At 53.0% G+C, this 14,856-nt stretch overlaps 8 protein-coding genes across 8 annotated transcripts; 5 read left to right on the forward strand and 3 right to left on the reverse strand.

The window, feature by feature from the left end:
* Positions 1-1,977: 1,977 nt before the first annotated feature.
* On the reverse strand, positions 1,978-4,231 carry M421DRAFT_422012 (Poly(A) polymerase). Its single transcript, XM_033593026.1, has 5 exons — positions 3,857-4,231; positions 3,659-3,807; positions 2,479-3,606; positions 2,314-2,428; positions 1,978-2,267 (listed from the first exon to the last, which is right to left on the reverse strand). The coding sequence occupies exons 1-5, from the start codon at positions 4,003-4,005 to the stop codon at positions 2,069-2,071; spliced, it is 1,740 nt and encodes a 579-aa protein (XP_033447401.1). The 5' UTR covers positions 4,006-4,231; the 3' UTR covers positions 1,978-2,068.
* A 104-nt stretch (positions 4,232-4,335) lies between these two features.
* M421DRAFT_65727 (uncharacterized protein) lies at positions 4,336-4,971 on the forward strand (the record flags this gene model as incomplete). The annotated part of the gene is made up of 1 exon (XM_033596259.1): positions 4,336-4,971. The coding sequence occupies one exon, from the start codon at positions 4,336-4,338 to the stop codon at positions 4,969-4,971; it is 636 nt and encodes a 211-aa protein (XP_033447402.1).
* Positions 4,972-5,008: 37 nt separating this feature from the next.
* On the reverse strand, positions 5,009-6,187 carry M421DRAFT_101943 (homoserine acetyltransferase family protein; the record flags this gene model as incomplete). Its single annotated transcript, XM_033586706.1, has 3 exons — positions 5,009-5,079; positions 5,131-6,000; positions 6,049-6,187. 3 exons carry the CDS (start codon positions 6,185-6,187, stop codon positions 5,009-5,011), a joined length of 1,080 nt encoding a protein of 359 aa, XP_033447403.1.
* A 389-nt stretch (positions 6,188-6,576) lies between these two features.
* M421DRAFT_422014 (uncharacterized protein) lies at positions 6,577-8,135 on the forward strand. Its single transcript, XM_033593027.1, has one exon. It carries the CDS (start codon positions 6,834-6,836, stop codon positions 7,872-7,874), a length of 1,041 nt encoding a protein of 346 aa, XP_033447404.1. The 5' UTR covers positions 6,577-6,833; the 3' UTR covers positions 7,875-8,135.
* A 929-nt stretch (positions 8,136-9,064) lies between these two features.
* Positions 9,065-10,567, forward strand: M421DRAFT_101945 (MATE efflux family protein; the record flags this gene model as incomplete). Its single annotated transcript, XM_033586707.1, has 1 exon — positions 9,065-10,567. One exon carries the CDS (start codon positions 9,065-9,067, stop codon positions 10,565-10,567), a length of 1,503 nt encoding a protein of 500 aa, XP_033447405.1.
* Positions 10,568-11,196: 629 nt separating this feature from the next.
* M421DRAFT_422016 (uncharacterized protein) lies at positions 11,197-12,020 on the forward strand. Its single transcript, XM_033593028.1, has one exon. The coding sequence runs from the start codon at positions 11,416-11,418 to the stop codon at positions 11,980-11,982; it is 567 nt and encodes a 188-aa protein (XP_033447406.1). The 5' UTR covers positions 11,197-11,415; the 3' UTR covers positions 11,983-12,020.
* Positions 12,021-12,056: 36 nt separating this feature from the next.
* On the forward strand, positions 12,057-13,034 carry M421DRAFT_183116 (uncharacterized protein). Its single transcript, XM_033587911.1, has 2 exons — positions 12,057-12,715; positions 12,765-13,034. The coding sequence occupies exon 1, from the start codon at positions 12,138-12,140 to the stop codon at positions 12,600-12,602; it is 465 nt and encodes a 154-aa protein (XP_033447407.1). The 5' UTR covers positions 12,057-12,137; the 3' UTR covers positions 12,603-12,715; positions 12,765-13,034.
* A 99-nt stretch (positions 13,035-13,133) lies between these two features.
* Positions 13,134-14,793, reverse strand: M421DRAFT_422018 (phytanoyl-CoA dioxygenase family protein). Its single transcript, XM_033593029.1, has one exon. It carries the CDS (start codon positions 14,365-14,367, stop codon positions 13,417-13,419), a length of 951 nt encoding a protein of 316 aa, XP_033447408.1. The 5' UTR covers positions 14,368-14,793; the 3' UTR covers positions 13,134-13,416.
* Between the last annotated feature and the right edge of the window lie 63 nt (positions 14,794-14,856).

The raw sequence follows: 14,856 nt of genomic DNA on the forward strand, positions 1-14,856 counted from the left end.
CAAGCCTCGTCGTGTAGAAATGCCATAGCAACTCACATCCCTGATCCCCAGCCCCCTCTTCCCCAGTGCTTCTCACACACATGCATTGTACTTGGCTCCTCGAGATAGGCCAGCCATATCACTGCATGTCTTCTCCACTGTATAAGCCTTGCGCTCAACATCTCTCCATCATTCAGCTCAGGCTCGGCGCTTTCAGCTCCAGCAATGTCGGTTGTAAGAGCAGAGCTAACCACGAATTTATCAGATGTCCAGGTGTATCCGCGCTCTTGGGCGGTTGTCACGTTTGACAAAAACATCGAATCTGGGCCAGGTACTGTAGGCCTGACATCCGATTGTTGCTGATCCAGACCACCAGGGTAAAAAACGAAACATGATTCACCACCGCTCAATCGAAACACACGATCAGCCAATTTGGTCTCGCAATTCGATCTCAAGAGTAGAGCACATCGATCGATCTCGCGATCTTGGTCTCTGAAAACTGAAAGAGGCTCGTCGCAGCCTAAACATACACGCTGGCGACGACCACAGCGCTTAACTCAACCGCTAACGTCATCGCCAGTGGTGAACTGCAGTAACATCTGCACAGCACTCGTCTTGAAAAGAATGCAGAATTCACAGCTTGAATGTAAGTGCCGTAGGTATCGTTCTACCGTGATGTCGCTGGACGAAACCACGATGCCCATACGAGCACCTCATAAACAATGTGAATATGCGGCTCAGACCATCTACATGCAAAAACAAGCTCATGTCACCTGGTTCCCCACATGTTAACGTATTTTCTTCAACGCACTACCTGCAAAGCACCGGTGCTCTCCCCTCACCTACAAAAGTCCGCGAGTCCAGCATCACGTATATAAGGTGCACCGCCATCACGACCGAACTCAATACCACAGACCCAGCGTTGCAGTCGCATGCCCGCAATTCGTTCCATGTCTATCCCACCCTTATGACCGACCACGTTATGTTTATCAGCTTCTACCGCCATATCGTCCTCCCCACCCTCATCGCATATCACTTTCCACCGTCAAATGGGTTCTATCACATACTTCGCATCACGCGCTTATTGCCTGAACTTGTTCACGACAACCTCAACATACCGACCCCATGTCTACACTCGATCACCAGACCAAATCGACACTCTCGCCCACGTTCTCTCTCTTACACATTTAGAATCAGACCTTCTTTGCTTTGCCACACCTCCGCCATGACACTCTCCATCAACTCACACTCCACCAGGCCTGGAGAGCCTGTTGATATCTGGGCTGTTGTTGCGAACGATCAACAAGAGGGTTGTCGAGCCATCACCAAGTACATTTCCGTGTCAGGAAGAGAGTTCGTATTCGATTTTGCGGAGCCCCAAGGCTCCAAATGGTGGTGGATTGTTGTCTGGTTTTGGCTTATGTACACAATCCGGATACAAACAGTGCGAAATCACCCTACCCTTCTGTGAGTACCTCCGCCCAAGTCCTGAAATCTGAGGGCTGTAGCAACTGCCCCATCCCTCCATTTCGCCGAAAGATGCATAATCGCTGAAGAGAAACGCCTCCAAATCCGAGTGAAAGCCAATCAAACCTGACCGAGTAGTGCATTATGAGAAAGAAGAGAAGTGACTGCGTCGGAAGCGACGCGTATTGTACAAACCTTTTTGTGTTTGGAAGGTGGCGCATCACTGCTGCCATTTTTACCTTTTTTTTTTACCGGTTTTGCTATGCGAATTCTGTATGATGGGCAAGAAGCTGAACGAATGCCGCTGGCGATCGCTGTTTGGTGGACGTGACGGCGACTTGCCTTTTGACTGTGAACATGGACTCGTCATGGTATTGGTCTGGGTAGTCGTCGCCCAGGGTGGGTGATATGGTGCAACCGTGACTGCACGAAGGTAGTGTCAGATGTCCAGTACCCTTAACGAGCGAACAAGATGGGGGAAGGAGGATATCGAACATGTGCAAGCTTAGCTGACAGAGAGCTTATGCTCCCTCTGGCTTGTGGACTCCGTTGGTGCCGTTCTCTTTCTCGTGTTGTTGGCGCTTTGCTGCTGATTGCTCGCTGTCCTACATTAGCACCATTGTCAGCCAGAGCGCGTGAGTTGCTCCTGAGCCGTGAGAATACGTCTCGAAGTCTTGGTGATTCGTGTTATACGCACGTCGAGCCCTGTCTCGGCAAAGTGGCGCTTAGCAGCCTTGTTCACGTCTCCCTTCTTCCCTTTCTTAGAGGGCTTCGGGGCTTTCGTCTCGCCTTCGCTGAACAAATCATCGGGGAGTTGGTTACTAAAATGTTAACAAAAAATCTATGAGGATGGTATGTGTTTCTTACTTGCGAGTGTGAATCACACGGACAGAGTTGAGCTTTTCATTGAAGCCGTTGTTGGTAGTGACGAGGTTCCTGAAGTCGCTCACCGGATATGAAATGTCGAGAGACTTTGTGCCGTCTAAGAATAAGTCAGTTGTAGCTCGAAAGCACAGAAGAGAGTATGTGTACCAGGCTTCAGCTTGAGACCAACGTAGAACGTCGTGGTGTACATGATACCTGCCGGCGAATCCTCACCAGGCGCGATTTCAGGCACCTCTGACGCTTTTATCTGAAAGTCAGTGTGTCCCTGAATGATCTTATCGGCCTCCTCCTCATTGTTGTATCGGTGGACACGGCTGATGCCCTTCATCCAGGGTCGCGCGATGTCGATGCCACATTGGCCGTCCTCAATGTTCTTGCAAAGTAGACGGAACTTCGATTGGACTAACCCCGAGAAGGTAGAGTGTGCCTTCTCCGTGCGACTTGCCGCAATGACACTCAGGTAATACTTGTGGTCCTTGGTGAAGAATGTGTGCTTCGTGAAAAGGTCCCTCCACTGCTTCTTGCCCTCAAGTATACCACTCTCGCTGTTGATGAGCTGGTCCGCTCGCTCGAATTCCTCTCGCAAGACATGCAGGGTCGAGTGCATGATTGTATGCGTTGAGCACATGGACGGGAATGCAGGCGTGATGATGGGCATCAGGTGAGCGCGGTCTCCAGGGTACTGGGTTGGGTTCCATACGCGGAGATTCAGCGTGCCCTCCTCGATGTTCTTCAGCATGACCGGCCTAGGAAAGGGCCATTTGCCCATAAGTCTGAAGAATTTCGTGAGGATGGTGGCGCCGCATGCCATAGGGTACAGCTGGCAGATACGAGCGACCATAATAGCCCAGGCGATACCTCCTGGATATCCAAAGACGGCTCCATATATGCCTCGCTGAGTGCTCCAGAGCTTGATTGCTCGCAAAGCATGTCGAAAGCTCTTGATCTGGGGTATCGACTGCATGAGCTCGAGCGTTACACGCGTTCCATTCACGCTGCGCATCGCCGTGTCGTCTAGCCCTCGCAGCATGTTCTTGTCTACGCCCTCGAGGTCTTTCGGTATTTGCGTCATGGAGGGGAGCGAAACAAAGAGCAAGTCGATGCTGACCCCAGAGTACTCCATCTTGATCAGCGGGACGAAGGCTTCGGGCACGGGGTTCATCTCGGTGATGAGTTTCTCGTCGGACATTTCTCTAAAAATCCTCTCGAAGTGATCGAAGTAGTCGTTTAGAGAGACCGACTTGGGCGCAACGATGAGGGTATCGATATCAGAAGCTGAGAGTCGAGGTCAGCTTTGGCCATTATGAAGAGTCGCCAGTAGACTCACATGGCCCGTGGACACCAAGTGCGTAACTGCCGAAGCAGAAGATCTTGCCGCTCATGGTGTCGATGGTCGACTGCGGCAGGCCCTTGAGCTTGCCGACATGCTTGCAGAACTTGTCGACAGCTTCCTGGATGTGCCTGAGGACTCGCACTCTGTGCTGTGTCAGCTGACTTCGTGGATGTACAATGCACGTCTCCGTACCTCATATCTGAGCCTTCATGACTCTCGAAGACATTCTGGCGCGTGAGCTCCTCGACAAGCTCATCATTCAGCTTCAAGTCGCCCGGCGTCGGCTGCGATGTCGAGATGGGAGCCGTGACGCCCCACTGTTTGGACTGTGTCTCTGCCATACTGGCGGCTGCGTGCTGCTGCTTCGAAGGAGCGACGTTCTCGCACCGCACGCGCTCCGAGGTGCTGCGGCGGGCTGGGCGCAAAGAAGAGGGCAGCTGGCTGAGGCAGCGTGTCGGGGTCGAGGGTCGCTAACAGCGTGATCCTGCGATGTTAGTACTGGCGATATGAGCGCTCCCACATGGCGGCGCGACCTGCCGATCGAAGCGCAGAATGCGTCGCAAAGAGCTTCGATGCGCCGCTTCCGTAATGATCAGTGCCAAGCCTTCTCGTGCTTCGACGCCTCGAGGTTAGGGACGCGTGAGAACACCACCAGCGTCTCAGATCCAAATATGGCACTCAAGCTCCCAGCGCATCTCACCTACAAAACTGCAGTTGCATTACTTCCTCCATCGAGCATCACATCGCCAATTGAAGCTGTGCGTTCTGTCCATGACAAGAACTTCAAAAGATGGCCGCCCCATATCAACTTGATCTACCCGTTCCTGGCATCACCGCTGGAGACGTCTGACAGCAACGTGCCTCGCCTGGGTCAGGCTATTCAGGCGCGCCTCGAGAAGGCTATCTCTGGCATTCGACCTTTTCAAGTTGCACTAAATGCTGACCCACCTGGTACATTCACGCACAGCAAGACAAGCAAAACTGTCTGGCTTGGACCAGTCCCTGATGACAAGATCAAGCAGTTGCAAGCCGATCTGCAAGCTGAGTTTGCTGAATGCGACAGCGATAAAAGATCTTTCATGCCTCACCTTTCCGTGGGGCAAGCACGTACTGACAAGGTAGCGGAACAAGTTAGGAACGAGATCAGTAAGGGGGTTGCTGAGTTCAACAATCACCAAGACGCTGCTGCTCCCAGATCGCTAAACTGGTTCGTTGATAAAGTCTTCGTGATCGAACGCAAGGGCTTCCACGGCCGGTTTACAGTTGTTGGCTCAGTTGATCTAAAGCCAATACAGCAATTAAGCTAAATACATTGACTTCGACCTGGCAGCCACTGCACATGATCTAGTTATTCGAAAAAAACTCCTTCAGGTTGTCGTCAAGCCACTTGACATCCTCAGTGCTCTGTCCAGGACCTGGAGATTGTCAGCTTCAGCTCACGCAGACGACCTGGAAAAAACACCCACCGCCAGCCCAGTGACCCCAAATACTTGGGAATACCTTCAACGTCCCAACTCCGGGCTTCATGGCCTCGATCTCGATCTCAGAGTCTTCTGGAGGAAAGTAGAGATCCGTCTTCGCCGGCAATACCAGCGCCTTGGCCTTGATGCCCTGCATCGCCTTGTCGAAATCGCCATCATACGGCTCCTGTTGCGAGCAATCACCAGCCTGCCACGTATGCGCCATAACGAGCATATTCTCCGGATCCTTCGACAGCGCCCACGCCTCCCAGAAGTTCACAAGGAAATCATCCAGATCCTTGAACCCCAGCAACGGCGCAGTCTGGTACAACTTCTCCCTATAGAACGCCTGGGAGAAGCCCCACCCAGCATACACACGGCCGAGCGCCTTCAACCCAATCTTCGTGCTCTCATCGGAAAATCTGCTGTATGACTTCAATCGCGCGCCTTGCTGCTCCGCCATATCGACATCCGGCTTCGCCACACCCGCCGAGCTGGTCCCCTTTGCAGCGTACAAGGCGCTCTTGACGCCCTCGAGGAACACCTGATTATGCAGACTCGTCTTCGCGCTTCCACAGAACGGCACACCGAGATCCATGAAGTCCGGGTACTGCGTCATCCACTGGTACGTCTGGCCTGCACCCATGCTCCATCCGAGCACGGCGCGCGCATGCTTGATGCCGAGGTGCTTGGTTACGAGCTCGTGCTGCGCGCGGACGTTGTCGTAGAAGAGAACTTCTGGGAAGGGGTGTAGGTTGGGTGTGTTGGATGGGGATGAGGACTGCGAGTTACCGAAGAGCGCAGGGATGATGATGTAGTACTTCGACGGGTCGAGCGTCTTGTCTGAGCCTGTGAGCCAGAGGTTGTCTGCGATCACTGGTGATAGTCAGCTGAGATTCTTGAATCCGCAAATGGGAAACGCACGGCCAGAGTACCACGTCGGATAGATGATCGCTGGCAGTGAAGGATCACCCAGCGTTTTGTACGCAATGAAAGCATCTGGGATCTCTCCGCCAGACTTGAGCTTAAAGGTTCCCAGCTTGTATGTTTCCAAGTCGGCCATGATGGTGATATACTCAATTCGAAAGCTTACTCAGCGTGGCTTTATACTCGTCAGCTCTCCCACTGCCACTTCTCGCTGTGCTGATCTGCTGCGTACCGTCTTCGATTTCAAAGCTTCTCTAATCAGGTCTCACGATCGCCGAGCGATGTCCGAGCGCCAAAGCAATTGCACGGCGTATTAGTAGCACGACAAGGACGAGGTGTCAGCAGCAATGGATGCGGGAGAGTACAAGTGTCAAGGAGGGACGGACCAACGTCAATTTGAGCTATCGTATATCAAATACCTGATCTGCTATCTTGGAACTGTGGCTGCCTCCTCATTTGGCTTGGAGCTGTGATAGCTAGAGCTGTAGTGGGGTAGATGACAGCTACCCCGCGCTCCTCTGCGCCGACGCATAGCTTCGGCTACTTCGTGGGACCGGATACCAACGGTAGACGCGCTGAATCAGTTTCTGGAAAAAGTGTCGAAGGCAGGTGATGTGAGGTCCAAGAAATGCAGGGCTCACAGAGCCCGTGAGGCTGCTCCTTCGAGACAAATTGGCGAAAACACATCCCACACCAAACACAATTAGAGTCCAATTCAAGATGATTACCAGCAAGCGGCATGTCATCATCGCCGTCATTTTCCGATGTTCTATCCACGTCCCATGCCGATCAAATTGCCGCTTAATACGACCAGAGGTACAATTCTGACCGGTCTGTATAAGAACCTCGATCGCCGCACGGCTATACCGACCTACCGTGCCTTTACATCCTCCCACCAGCTCGCTCAGATCGTTCCGCTCGCCCGCTCGCCCACCATGGCCTCCAACAAATACGACGCCGAAAAGGAAATCAAGCGCAACCCACACGGCGACTTCAAAGCAGTGGAAGCCTCTCGCCCGCCATTCGATGCGAATACATCTTTTCACTACACGCAGACGCCCAAGCCAGATTGGAAGACGGGCTCAGGTGCGAATGACGCCTCGAACGCGTCGAAGCAGCACCGCTCCATCGACCCCTACGAGTCCGGTCGCCCCGTCGTGCACAACTACAAACTGCTCATCAGCGCCATCATACCGCGCCCCGTGGGTTTCACAAGCACAATCTCAGGGGATGGGAAGAGCACAAACCTCGCGCCGTTCAGCTACTTCAACATGGTGAACCACGACCCGCCAATTTTCGTGCTCGGGTTCGCAGGCGGGATGGACCGGGCGAAAGACACGCTGAAGAACTTGCTCGAGACAAAGGAAGCGGTCATCAATATCATCAGCGAGGAATATGTGGAGGCTGCAAACTTCACGTCTATCAATGCCCCGGAGAGCGTAAGTGAGTGGAGTTTCAGCGGGCTGACGCCGGAGAAGTCCAAGGTTGTCAGACCGGACAGGGTCAAGGAGGCGGTGTTCAGCATTGAGGCGAAGCTGGTTGATACGACAGAGTGGACGAGTAAGAACCCTGATACGCCGGGGAAGAAAACGGGCGTTACTGCTTTCCTCGAAGGGGTCAACTTCTGGGTCCGGGAGGATGCGATTGACGAGCAGGGCGTGCTTGTTGATCCCGCAGTCATGAAGCCGATTTCGAGGCTGGGAGGCATTACCTACGCGCGGACAACACAGGCTTTCGAGTTGCCTAGACCGGACTTTGCGGAGGTTACGAAGGATCCTGAGGTCGAGAAGCTGGCGCAACCGAAGGGTAAAGGGCAGGAGTAGGTGTTGGGTTGAGATTGGCGATAGTTCTGTCTGACGACTCAAGATCACCAGGCAAGTTGTGAAAGTGGTCGCTGCAAGCGCCATTCAAATGAAGATATCCCATAGAGTGGTAGATGGAAAGACATGTCTTCGGTCAGCTACTCCTATGTAGCTGGAAGGAAGATACTTCATCAATTGTTTATATCGTTTGATAGGTATGCACAGCCTCGTAAGCGTGGTGAGTCGGTTGCTGCATTGTGAGTCAATCAAACAGGATCACTGATTCTTGTTCAGCAATTAGACGTCTTGTCGCACAGCAGTGCCATAAGCACACATACCTGCATTACTAAGAGTCTCGCATTGCGGAGAGCGCGAGTACGATCTCATTCGTGCCTTCGTTGATCAACGCCCTACCAATCGGCCGTCCTGTTGCACAAGAATACCACGTTCACACATGGTTGCACGACTCGAGCACTTGCATGCGTAATTGTCGTAAGACACAACGCCAACACCGTACGATGCATACGATGAGAACGCGCATGGACCGAGTTGGTCTTCAGAGGTGCAGCAGACCGCACCTCCAGCCGCAGCCTCCTCGCCAATCGGACCTCGACCGTTCTTCCCAGGTCAGCGCTCGGCGCAGTGCTCGCGCAGCACGCAATATGGCTCGAGAGACCCAAGATTTGGCAGGCGCAACGGGCATCATCGTTGCTGCAGCTTCACAGATAAGAACCCTGGGAAGTCTGTTCGCCGCACGCATCTGATCCACACCCGGAGATGAGGAGACCCTTTTCACCAACACTCCATCGCTCGCAGGCTCACGATCCTACCGCTAGGCCCTCGACCTTTTACGGGAAAACAAACACAGCAGCTACAGGCGGCGGCACAATGGGTGCTCGCTAACCCACAGCGCTTGGCTACAACTCGATTAGCAGGCTGTCGCCATGCCCCGCGGAGCCGGCCAATCCCCACCTATCGGGGAGCTGCAGAAGGCTGGAGCCCAACGAACAACCCCATCATCACCAGATGCAGAAGAACCGCGGCCCGCCTCCGACGTCGTCGAGGTCGAGGCTGTTCTGACAGATCTCAAAGACAAATCTTACTACAATGAATGTTACACCGACATCTCCAGTCTAGCACTCAATTTCGTGCCCTGCCCATTCGTCTCCAGCTGCCCCAGCATCGGGAAGAGTAAGACGAAGAAAAAGAAGATGGATGCAAGTGCAGGACCGCGACGGTTCTCCACCAGCGGTGAGGAAAGAGTTGGATTGTTGTCTGAGGCCATGAAGAAAAGCCAGCAGTACGGCACCCTGCCGGATGCGAGCGAGTTGGAAAGACTCGTCAGCCCAGATGGGACGGTCGAGTTGCACACGACGGCGGGCGCCGAGGCCAGGATCTTGTTCAAGAGCAGCATACCGCTAATGCTCACGTACCTACTGCAGTACAATTTCAGCCTTGTGACTATCTTTGTGGTCGGGCACATCGGAACGGATGAGCTGGGTGCTGTGTCGCTGGCTTCAATGACGGCGAATATCACGGGGTTGGCCGTGTACGAAGGACTGGCTACGAGCTTGGACACCCTATGTGCTCAGGCGTACGGGAGTGGGAAGAAGACGCTGGTCGGTCTGCATCTGCAGCGCATGTGTCTCTTTATGCTACTCGTCACGATACCCATTGGCGCGCTCTGGCTGACCTCAGGCTGGATCCTCGCCGCGCTGGTCCCAGAGAAGGAGCTCGCCCACCTCGCAGGAAAGTATCTCTCGCTCCTCCTCGCCGGCGCCCCAGGCTACGCCATCTTCGAAGCCGGGAAGCGCTTCACACAAGCGCAAGGTCTCTTCAACGCCTCCCTCTTCGTACTCCTCATCGCAACACCCATCAACATCATGCTCAACTACGTCTTTGTCTTCGTTCTGGATTGGAACCTGACAGGCGCGGCGCTCGCGACCGTCGTGAGCAACAATCTCCTCCCCGTTTTGCTCTGGATCTACGTCTACTTCATCAACCCCTCGAGTCTATCGTGCTGGGGCGGTTTTTCAAAAAGCGCATTCACGAATTGGGGACCTATGGCTAGCCTCGCCATCCCGGGCATAATCATGGTCGAAACAGAGTGGCTTGCGTTTGATATTCTGACCTTCAGCTCCTCCTACCTGTCCACCGCACACCTCGCTGCACAGAGCATAGTGATGACCATGGCGGTTGCAATCTACCACGTCCCATTCTCCGTGGGTGTCGCTGTATCCACTCGTCTGGGGAACCTCATTGGCGCGGGCAGCTTGACAGCGGCAAGGATAGCGACAAAATGCTACATCCTTACCTTCCTCGCCATCGGGCTGCTCGACTTCGCCTTGCTCGCGGGCTGCAAAAACATTCTGCCGAAAGCGTTTACCACCGATCCTGTTGTGCAGGATATCGTTTCCACTGTCTTACCTCTATTAGCGGTCTTCCAGTTCTGCGACTCTACCACCGCGCTCGTCAATGCGCTGCTCAGGGGACTCGGCAAGCAGGCAATTGGCGGCTGGTGCAATCTTTTTGTCTATTATGTTGTTGCTGTGCCGCTTGCGCTGGCGCTGTGTTTCAAGGCCGATTGGAAATTGTTGGGATTGTGGACGGGGTGTGCGGTTGGGAGCAGCTGTATCAGCATTACGGAGGGGATTTACATGAAGTTTTATAATTGGGAGAGGGCGCTTGAGGATGCGAGAAACAGGGAGGAATAGTATTGCTATCACGCTTTTGAAAGGGGAAACGATGGTCCGCGCACTGGGTCGGGATAAATAGGTGTATATGGTATTGGTAATGGGCAGGGGCATAGCGTAACAATAAAGATAAATGCGCTAGAACAATGAAAATCATTGTATGAGGCGGGTGTGTTTCTGTCTCCGTGGGAGGAACTCACGTGTGTGGTCAAGCCCTGTTGGGGCATAGTCAACGATAACATGCTGATTTGTGAGCAGTCGAAGCGACAGTACAAGAGGAGCCTTGGGTGCAAGGTGATTGCTCCGCACCGCACAAGCCGAAATAGACGAGACTCAAGCAATGGGTGTCCACGTAGCAATCTTGCATTAGTTGAAGGAGGCGCGACCAGCACACATTGTGACTTGCGGCGCGGAAAATGAGCGAACGATACCGGTAGGTAATAAGCTTGGCCCACGCATGCTCAACCAATGGAAAAGCCTGCTCATTTGTTCAGCGACGAGATGCAGTCGGTGTGTAACAACCTCGCTACCTTTTGGACGCCCTGGACAGCCACCAAAAGTGCTTGGTCATTTCTTAATGCACGGTGGTGTGATGGCGGCTCAAAACCATCTCTTGTTTTCGTTCCCTCTTTCTCCACTGTTTGGCCCCTTTCGTCTTCACAATACACCTCCTGAAGATGGCTCATTCATCGACTCAATACTCTCCGGTGGACAATTCGCCTATCCAACATGTCAATGAGTCCGCGAAGTCCATAGTTTGGTCTTATCTGAGAAAAGCTGGAGAGTCAAACAGACACCGGCTCAGACCTCAAGCAACCATCGCAAACGATAAATGAGATCCCATCAGCGCATAAGAAGGCATCGTTCATATGGTGGTTGAAGCAGGCAGCTGTATTCTGCTAGTCGGTGGTCTAGTCGGGATCATCGCAACTACTTCTCGGACAAACGGCAAGCCTCTCTCCCAGTCGCCGCTGCAACTATCGGTCAATGCGTTGATCGCTGCGTTCAGCGTGCTGATCAAAGCCTCTTGCGCCTTTGTTCTGGCAGAGGGTATCAGCCATGTCAAGTGGACCTCGTTCCGAGAGCCGCAGTCTCTGCATAGCTTTCAGGCTCACGATCTTGCAAGCCGTGGCCCGTGGGGCGCGGCTATTCTCCTTCGACATGGTCTTGGTCGCATTGTGGTCTCGCTTGGCGCCATCGTCACAATCGTCATACTCTTCTTGGAACCCTTCTCACAGCAAATTGTATCACTAGTCGACTGTGAGCGCATCTACACGGACAAAGTAGGAGCCATCCCACAAATCAACCTCTACAGACTTCAATCAGGCTTCCATGCAGATCAGTCTTCCGTGGGATCTCCGCAATGCGGTGAACCAGGGCATATACGTGACGAACAAGCCGCAGTTGGAATGGGATTGTTCTACTGGAAACTGTAGCTGTTAACTCTTGCTCAGCTGCAACAAAGACTGTAACCCACCGTACTGATTCTATCGTCACAGGCACTTTTGCTCAAGAGTACAGCTCTGTTGCGTTCTGTCACACATGTCAGGATGTCACCTCCGAGTTAGTCAGCAAGCCATGGCCGAACCCGATGAACTTCTCGGCCGACGAGATAACGTCATTCGCAGAGTATCCCAACATGGCTTACAAAGGTCTGACTCTACAGCTCGACGGCGGTACGGGCTCTACAGAAGAGGCCCGACATATGCTTGCGGCATGTGGAGAGCCGACCATTGACATGATTCGCGTGCTTGATTGGCAGAAGCCCAGCTACACGGCTTACTCATGCGAAGTAAGGCCTTGCGTGAAGACATACTCTGACCCGATTCACAATTCCCAACTCAAAGAAGAAGTAATAGACGAGCACATGTTTTCGAGGAATCCTTCGAACGGCTACTACAGAGCAGCTGACCTCCATTGCATAAGCGAAACACAACGACAAGATATCTTGAACATGGGTTATAACATAATTGCTGATCAGCGATGGACTACGTGGCATGTAGCGGTCGATCGAAACGAGACAACGCAGCAAATTGAATTCGAAGGCACGTGCTAATACGTACTAAAGAAAAATCAGGATCAATACTGCGACAAGACCCGAAAAAACAAACCAGGGAAATGCTATCTGCTCAAAAATTAGTATGCTCGGCTATTTCCAGCTTCGTGCCTGTAAGTTCTCACCCTCATCTTCACATACGCGTATCCGCTAATATTCCAGTTACACCGTGAACCCCCAAATGAGCGAAGCTCTTAACGCCAACATATTCGCGCAATCGTTCAAGGGCGAACTTACAGAGTACTATTCACACGCATCCCCGGCGCAATTCGGACCTGAGGCACTAATAGCAGTATGGAATGCTGGATCGGGCAACGGCACGCTGAACGACCTCACTGGCTTGATCAAGAACATTTCTGACGCTGTGACAACCGACCTATGACTCAACGGTGAAGACTACCAAAGTGACACGGCACATGGCAAGGTGCATTACAAGACCGTCTGCGTTCACATCCACAGGCCTTGAGTCGCTTACTCTGGCGCCGTTGTGGGGCTAACGCTGTTGTTCTTTGCGTTGGTGGTGTTGCAGGCCCGGCACGATCAGAAGCTTTTGCATAAGAGTTGGGATGATGAGGGTATCAGGAACAAGTATCACAATTGCAAGTCTGGTGCGCTGACGATGCTGTTTCATGGCTTGGACGATAGTTCGAGGAGGAAGTTGGCGGGTGCGGGGAGTACGAACCAGCAGAAAGAACTGCCAAAGATCTCGAAGGGTATGAAGGTGAAATTGGTGCCCACGTAGTCAGACCGGAAGCTGTCAACGGCGGACACGTAGGTCTGCCATACCATGTACAGATAACCGACCATTCAATCATCACTCGTCCTTCGAAAAGAACCCAACGTCCCCACTCTTCCTCCCCAGGTCGACCAATCTCTCCCTCATTCTCAATGCCCGCGCTCTCATCGCTGGCTCCAACCCCCCAAAATCATCCTCTTTCGCCCACTCTCCGACACCATGCTGCAACACATTCCTCGCCCGCTCACTCCCCGCCCTAACCGTGCCAATACTTCCATGCAGCGTCATTCTTTCCTTCGTACAATCATACACGCCCCGATGCAGAATATTGTTATTGTAGAACGCCACCTGTCCCGCTTTCAAGTGCACCGTGATCTGGCCCGGCATATCAGGCTCAAATAGATCCGCATTCCTTTCCGCCTCAGTTCTCGCACGCTTATGGCTGCCCGGCACGAGAACGAGAGAACTGTCGTCATAGAGCGCAAGGTTCCACTGCGCGTGGTATCCCGGCTTCTTCAAGCGCTGCAGCTCCTCGTCTGCCGTGGCGGTCGCAGGAATATCATCTCTGTGCCATCTCAATGCAAAATCCTCATCAGGGCGAACCAGCATGTTGTACAACTCCATTGTGAGATGCTCCTCGCCACACTCGATCAGACTCGCGACGTACTTCAACAACTCGCTGTCGAAATAACTTTCTGCGAACAACACGTGGTCGGCGTTGCAAGGGTGCAGAAGGTGCTGGACGCCCCATATTCCACTCGACGGGTCCTGAGGCCAGGGCGGGAACTGCTTGGGGAGTGTGCGGATGTAGGGCCAGGATCCTGAGCGGGCAGCAGTGGTCAGACGGATCGCTGCCGAACGAAGTGCGTCGAGATCAAAGGATGGGAAGAGCAACGCCGAGAGAATCACGAAGCCATCTTTTTCAAGAGCTTCACGGGCCGCTGTGTAGGGGTCAGATGATGACGTTGTGATATTTGATGATGGCGGTGATGGGTCCGTAGTCGTTGTTGTGCTTGTCTCTGTCACCATGGTGGGGAGGCGTTGATATGTTGTTCGATGCAATTGCGCCAGAGTCGATGGAAGCTAGGTTACACCAGCATGAATAGAGGATAGTTAACCAGTTTGTAAAAGGGACCTTGGGATCCAAGTGTTGATTAAAGGACGAAGCTTACCCCGCTTTGATGGAGTTCACCCCACTTGTTCTGATCTTACCCATGGTACCGTCCCGGATGAGTTCTTGAATGTCGAAATGAGCGTGCCACAAATCCTGAGGATGTCGAGCTTTTCAGAGACCAATCCTTCCTTGTAGCAATTGTGCTTGTGACCCGAGCACGGCATACTTTCGAGGATCAGTTCGAGAAGACAGCTGGAAAGACAGCACTTCTGGTCAAGGAATCGAGGTGTCATCCAGAAAGCCGCAGAGACTTGAAATGGCCTCTTAAACCCCAAAGGAAACAATTGAGCTTGTTGAAGTGCGTCCTCGAAGATGAGTGGATATACGCAAGGTTGATCAAAGTT

The sequence above is a fragment of the Didymella exigua genome (genome assembly GCF_010094145.1).
Source record: "Didymella exigua CBS 183.55 unplaced genomic scaffold M421scaffold_18, whole genome shotgun sequence".
Taxonomy (NCBI): domain Eukaryota; kingdom Fungi; phylum Ascomycota; class Dothideomycetes; order Pleosporales; family Didymellaceae; genus Didymella; species Didymella exigua.

Excerpts from the sequence above, each read along its gene's own strand:
- M421DRAFT_422012 (XM_033593026.1), bottom strand. The coding sequence starts at position 4,005 with ATGGCAGAGACACAGTCCAAACAGTGGGGCGTCACGGCTCCCATCTCG. Across the intron at positions 2,429-2,478 it reads TGGTCTCAAGCTGAAGCCTG|ACGGCACAAAGTCTCTCGAC; the intron begins GTACACATACTC and ends ACTTATTCTTAG. Across the intron at positions 2,268-2,313 it reads CGTGTGATTCACACTCGCAA|TAACCAACTCCCCGATGATT; the intron begins GTAAGAAACACA and ends TTAACATTTTAG.
- M421DRAFT_422014 (XM_033593027.1), top strand. The coding sequence starts at position 6,834 with ATGCCGATCAAATTGCCGCTTAATACGACCAGAGGTACAATTCTGACC.
- M421DRAFT_422016 (XM_033593028.1), top strand. The coding sequence starts at position 11,416 with ATGGTGGTTGAAGCAGGCAGCTGTATTCTGCTAGTCGGTGGTCTAGTC.
- M421DRAFT_183116 (XM_033587911.1), top strand. The coding sequence starts at position 12,138 with ATGAACTTCTCGGCCGACGAGATAACGTCATTCGCAGAGTATCCCAAC.
- M421DRAFT_422018 (XM_033593029.1), bottom strand. The coding sequence starts at position 14,367 with ATGGTGACAGAGACAAGCACAACAACGACTACGGACCCATCACCGCCA.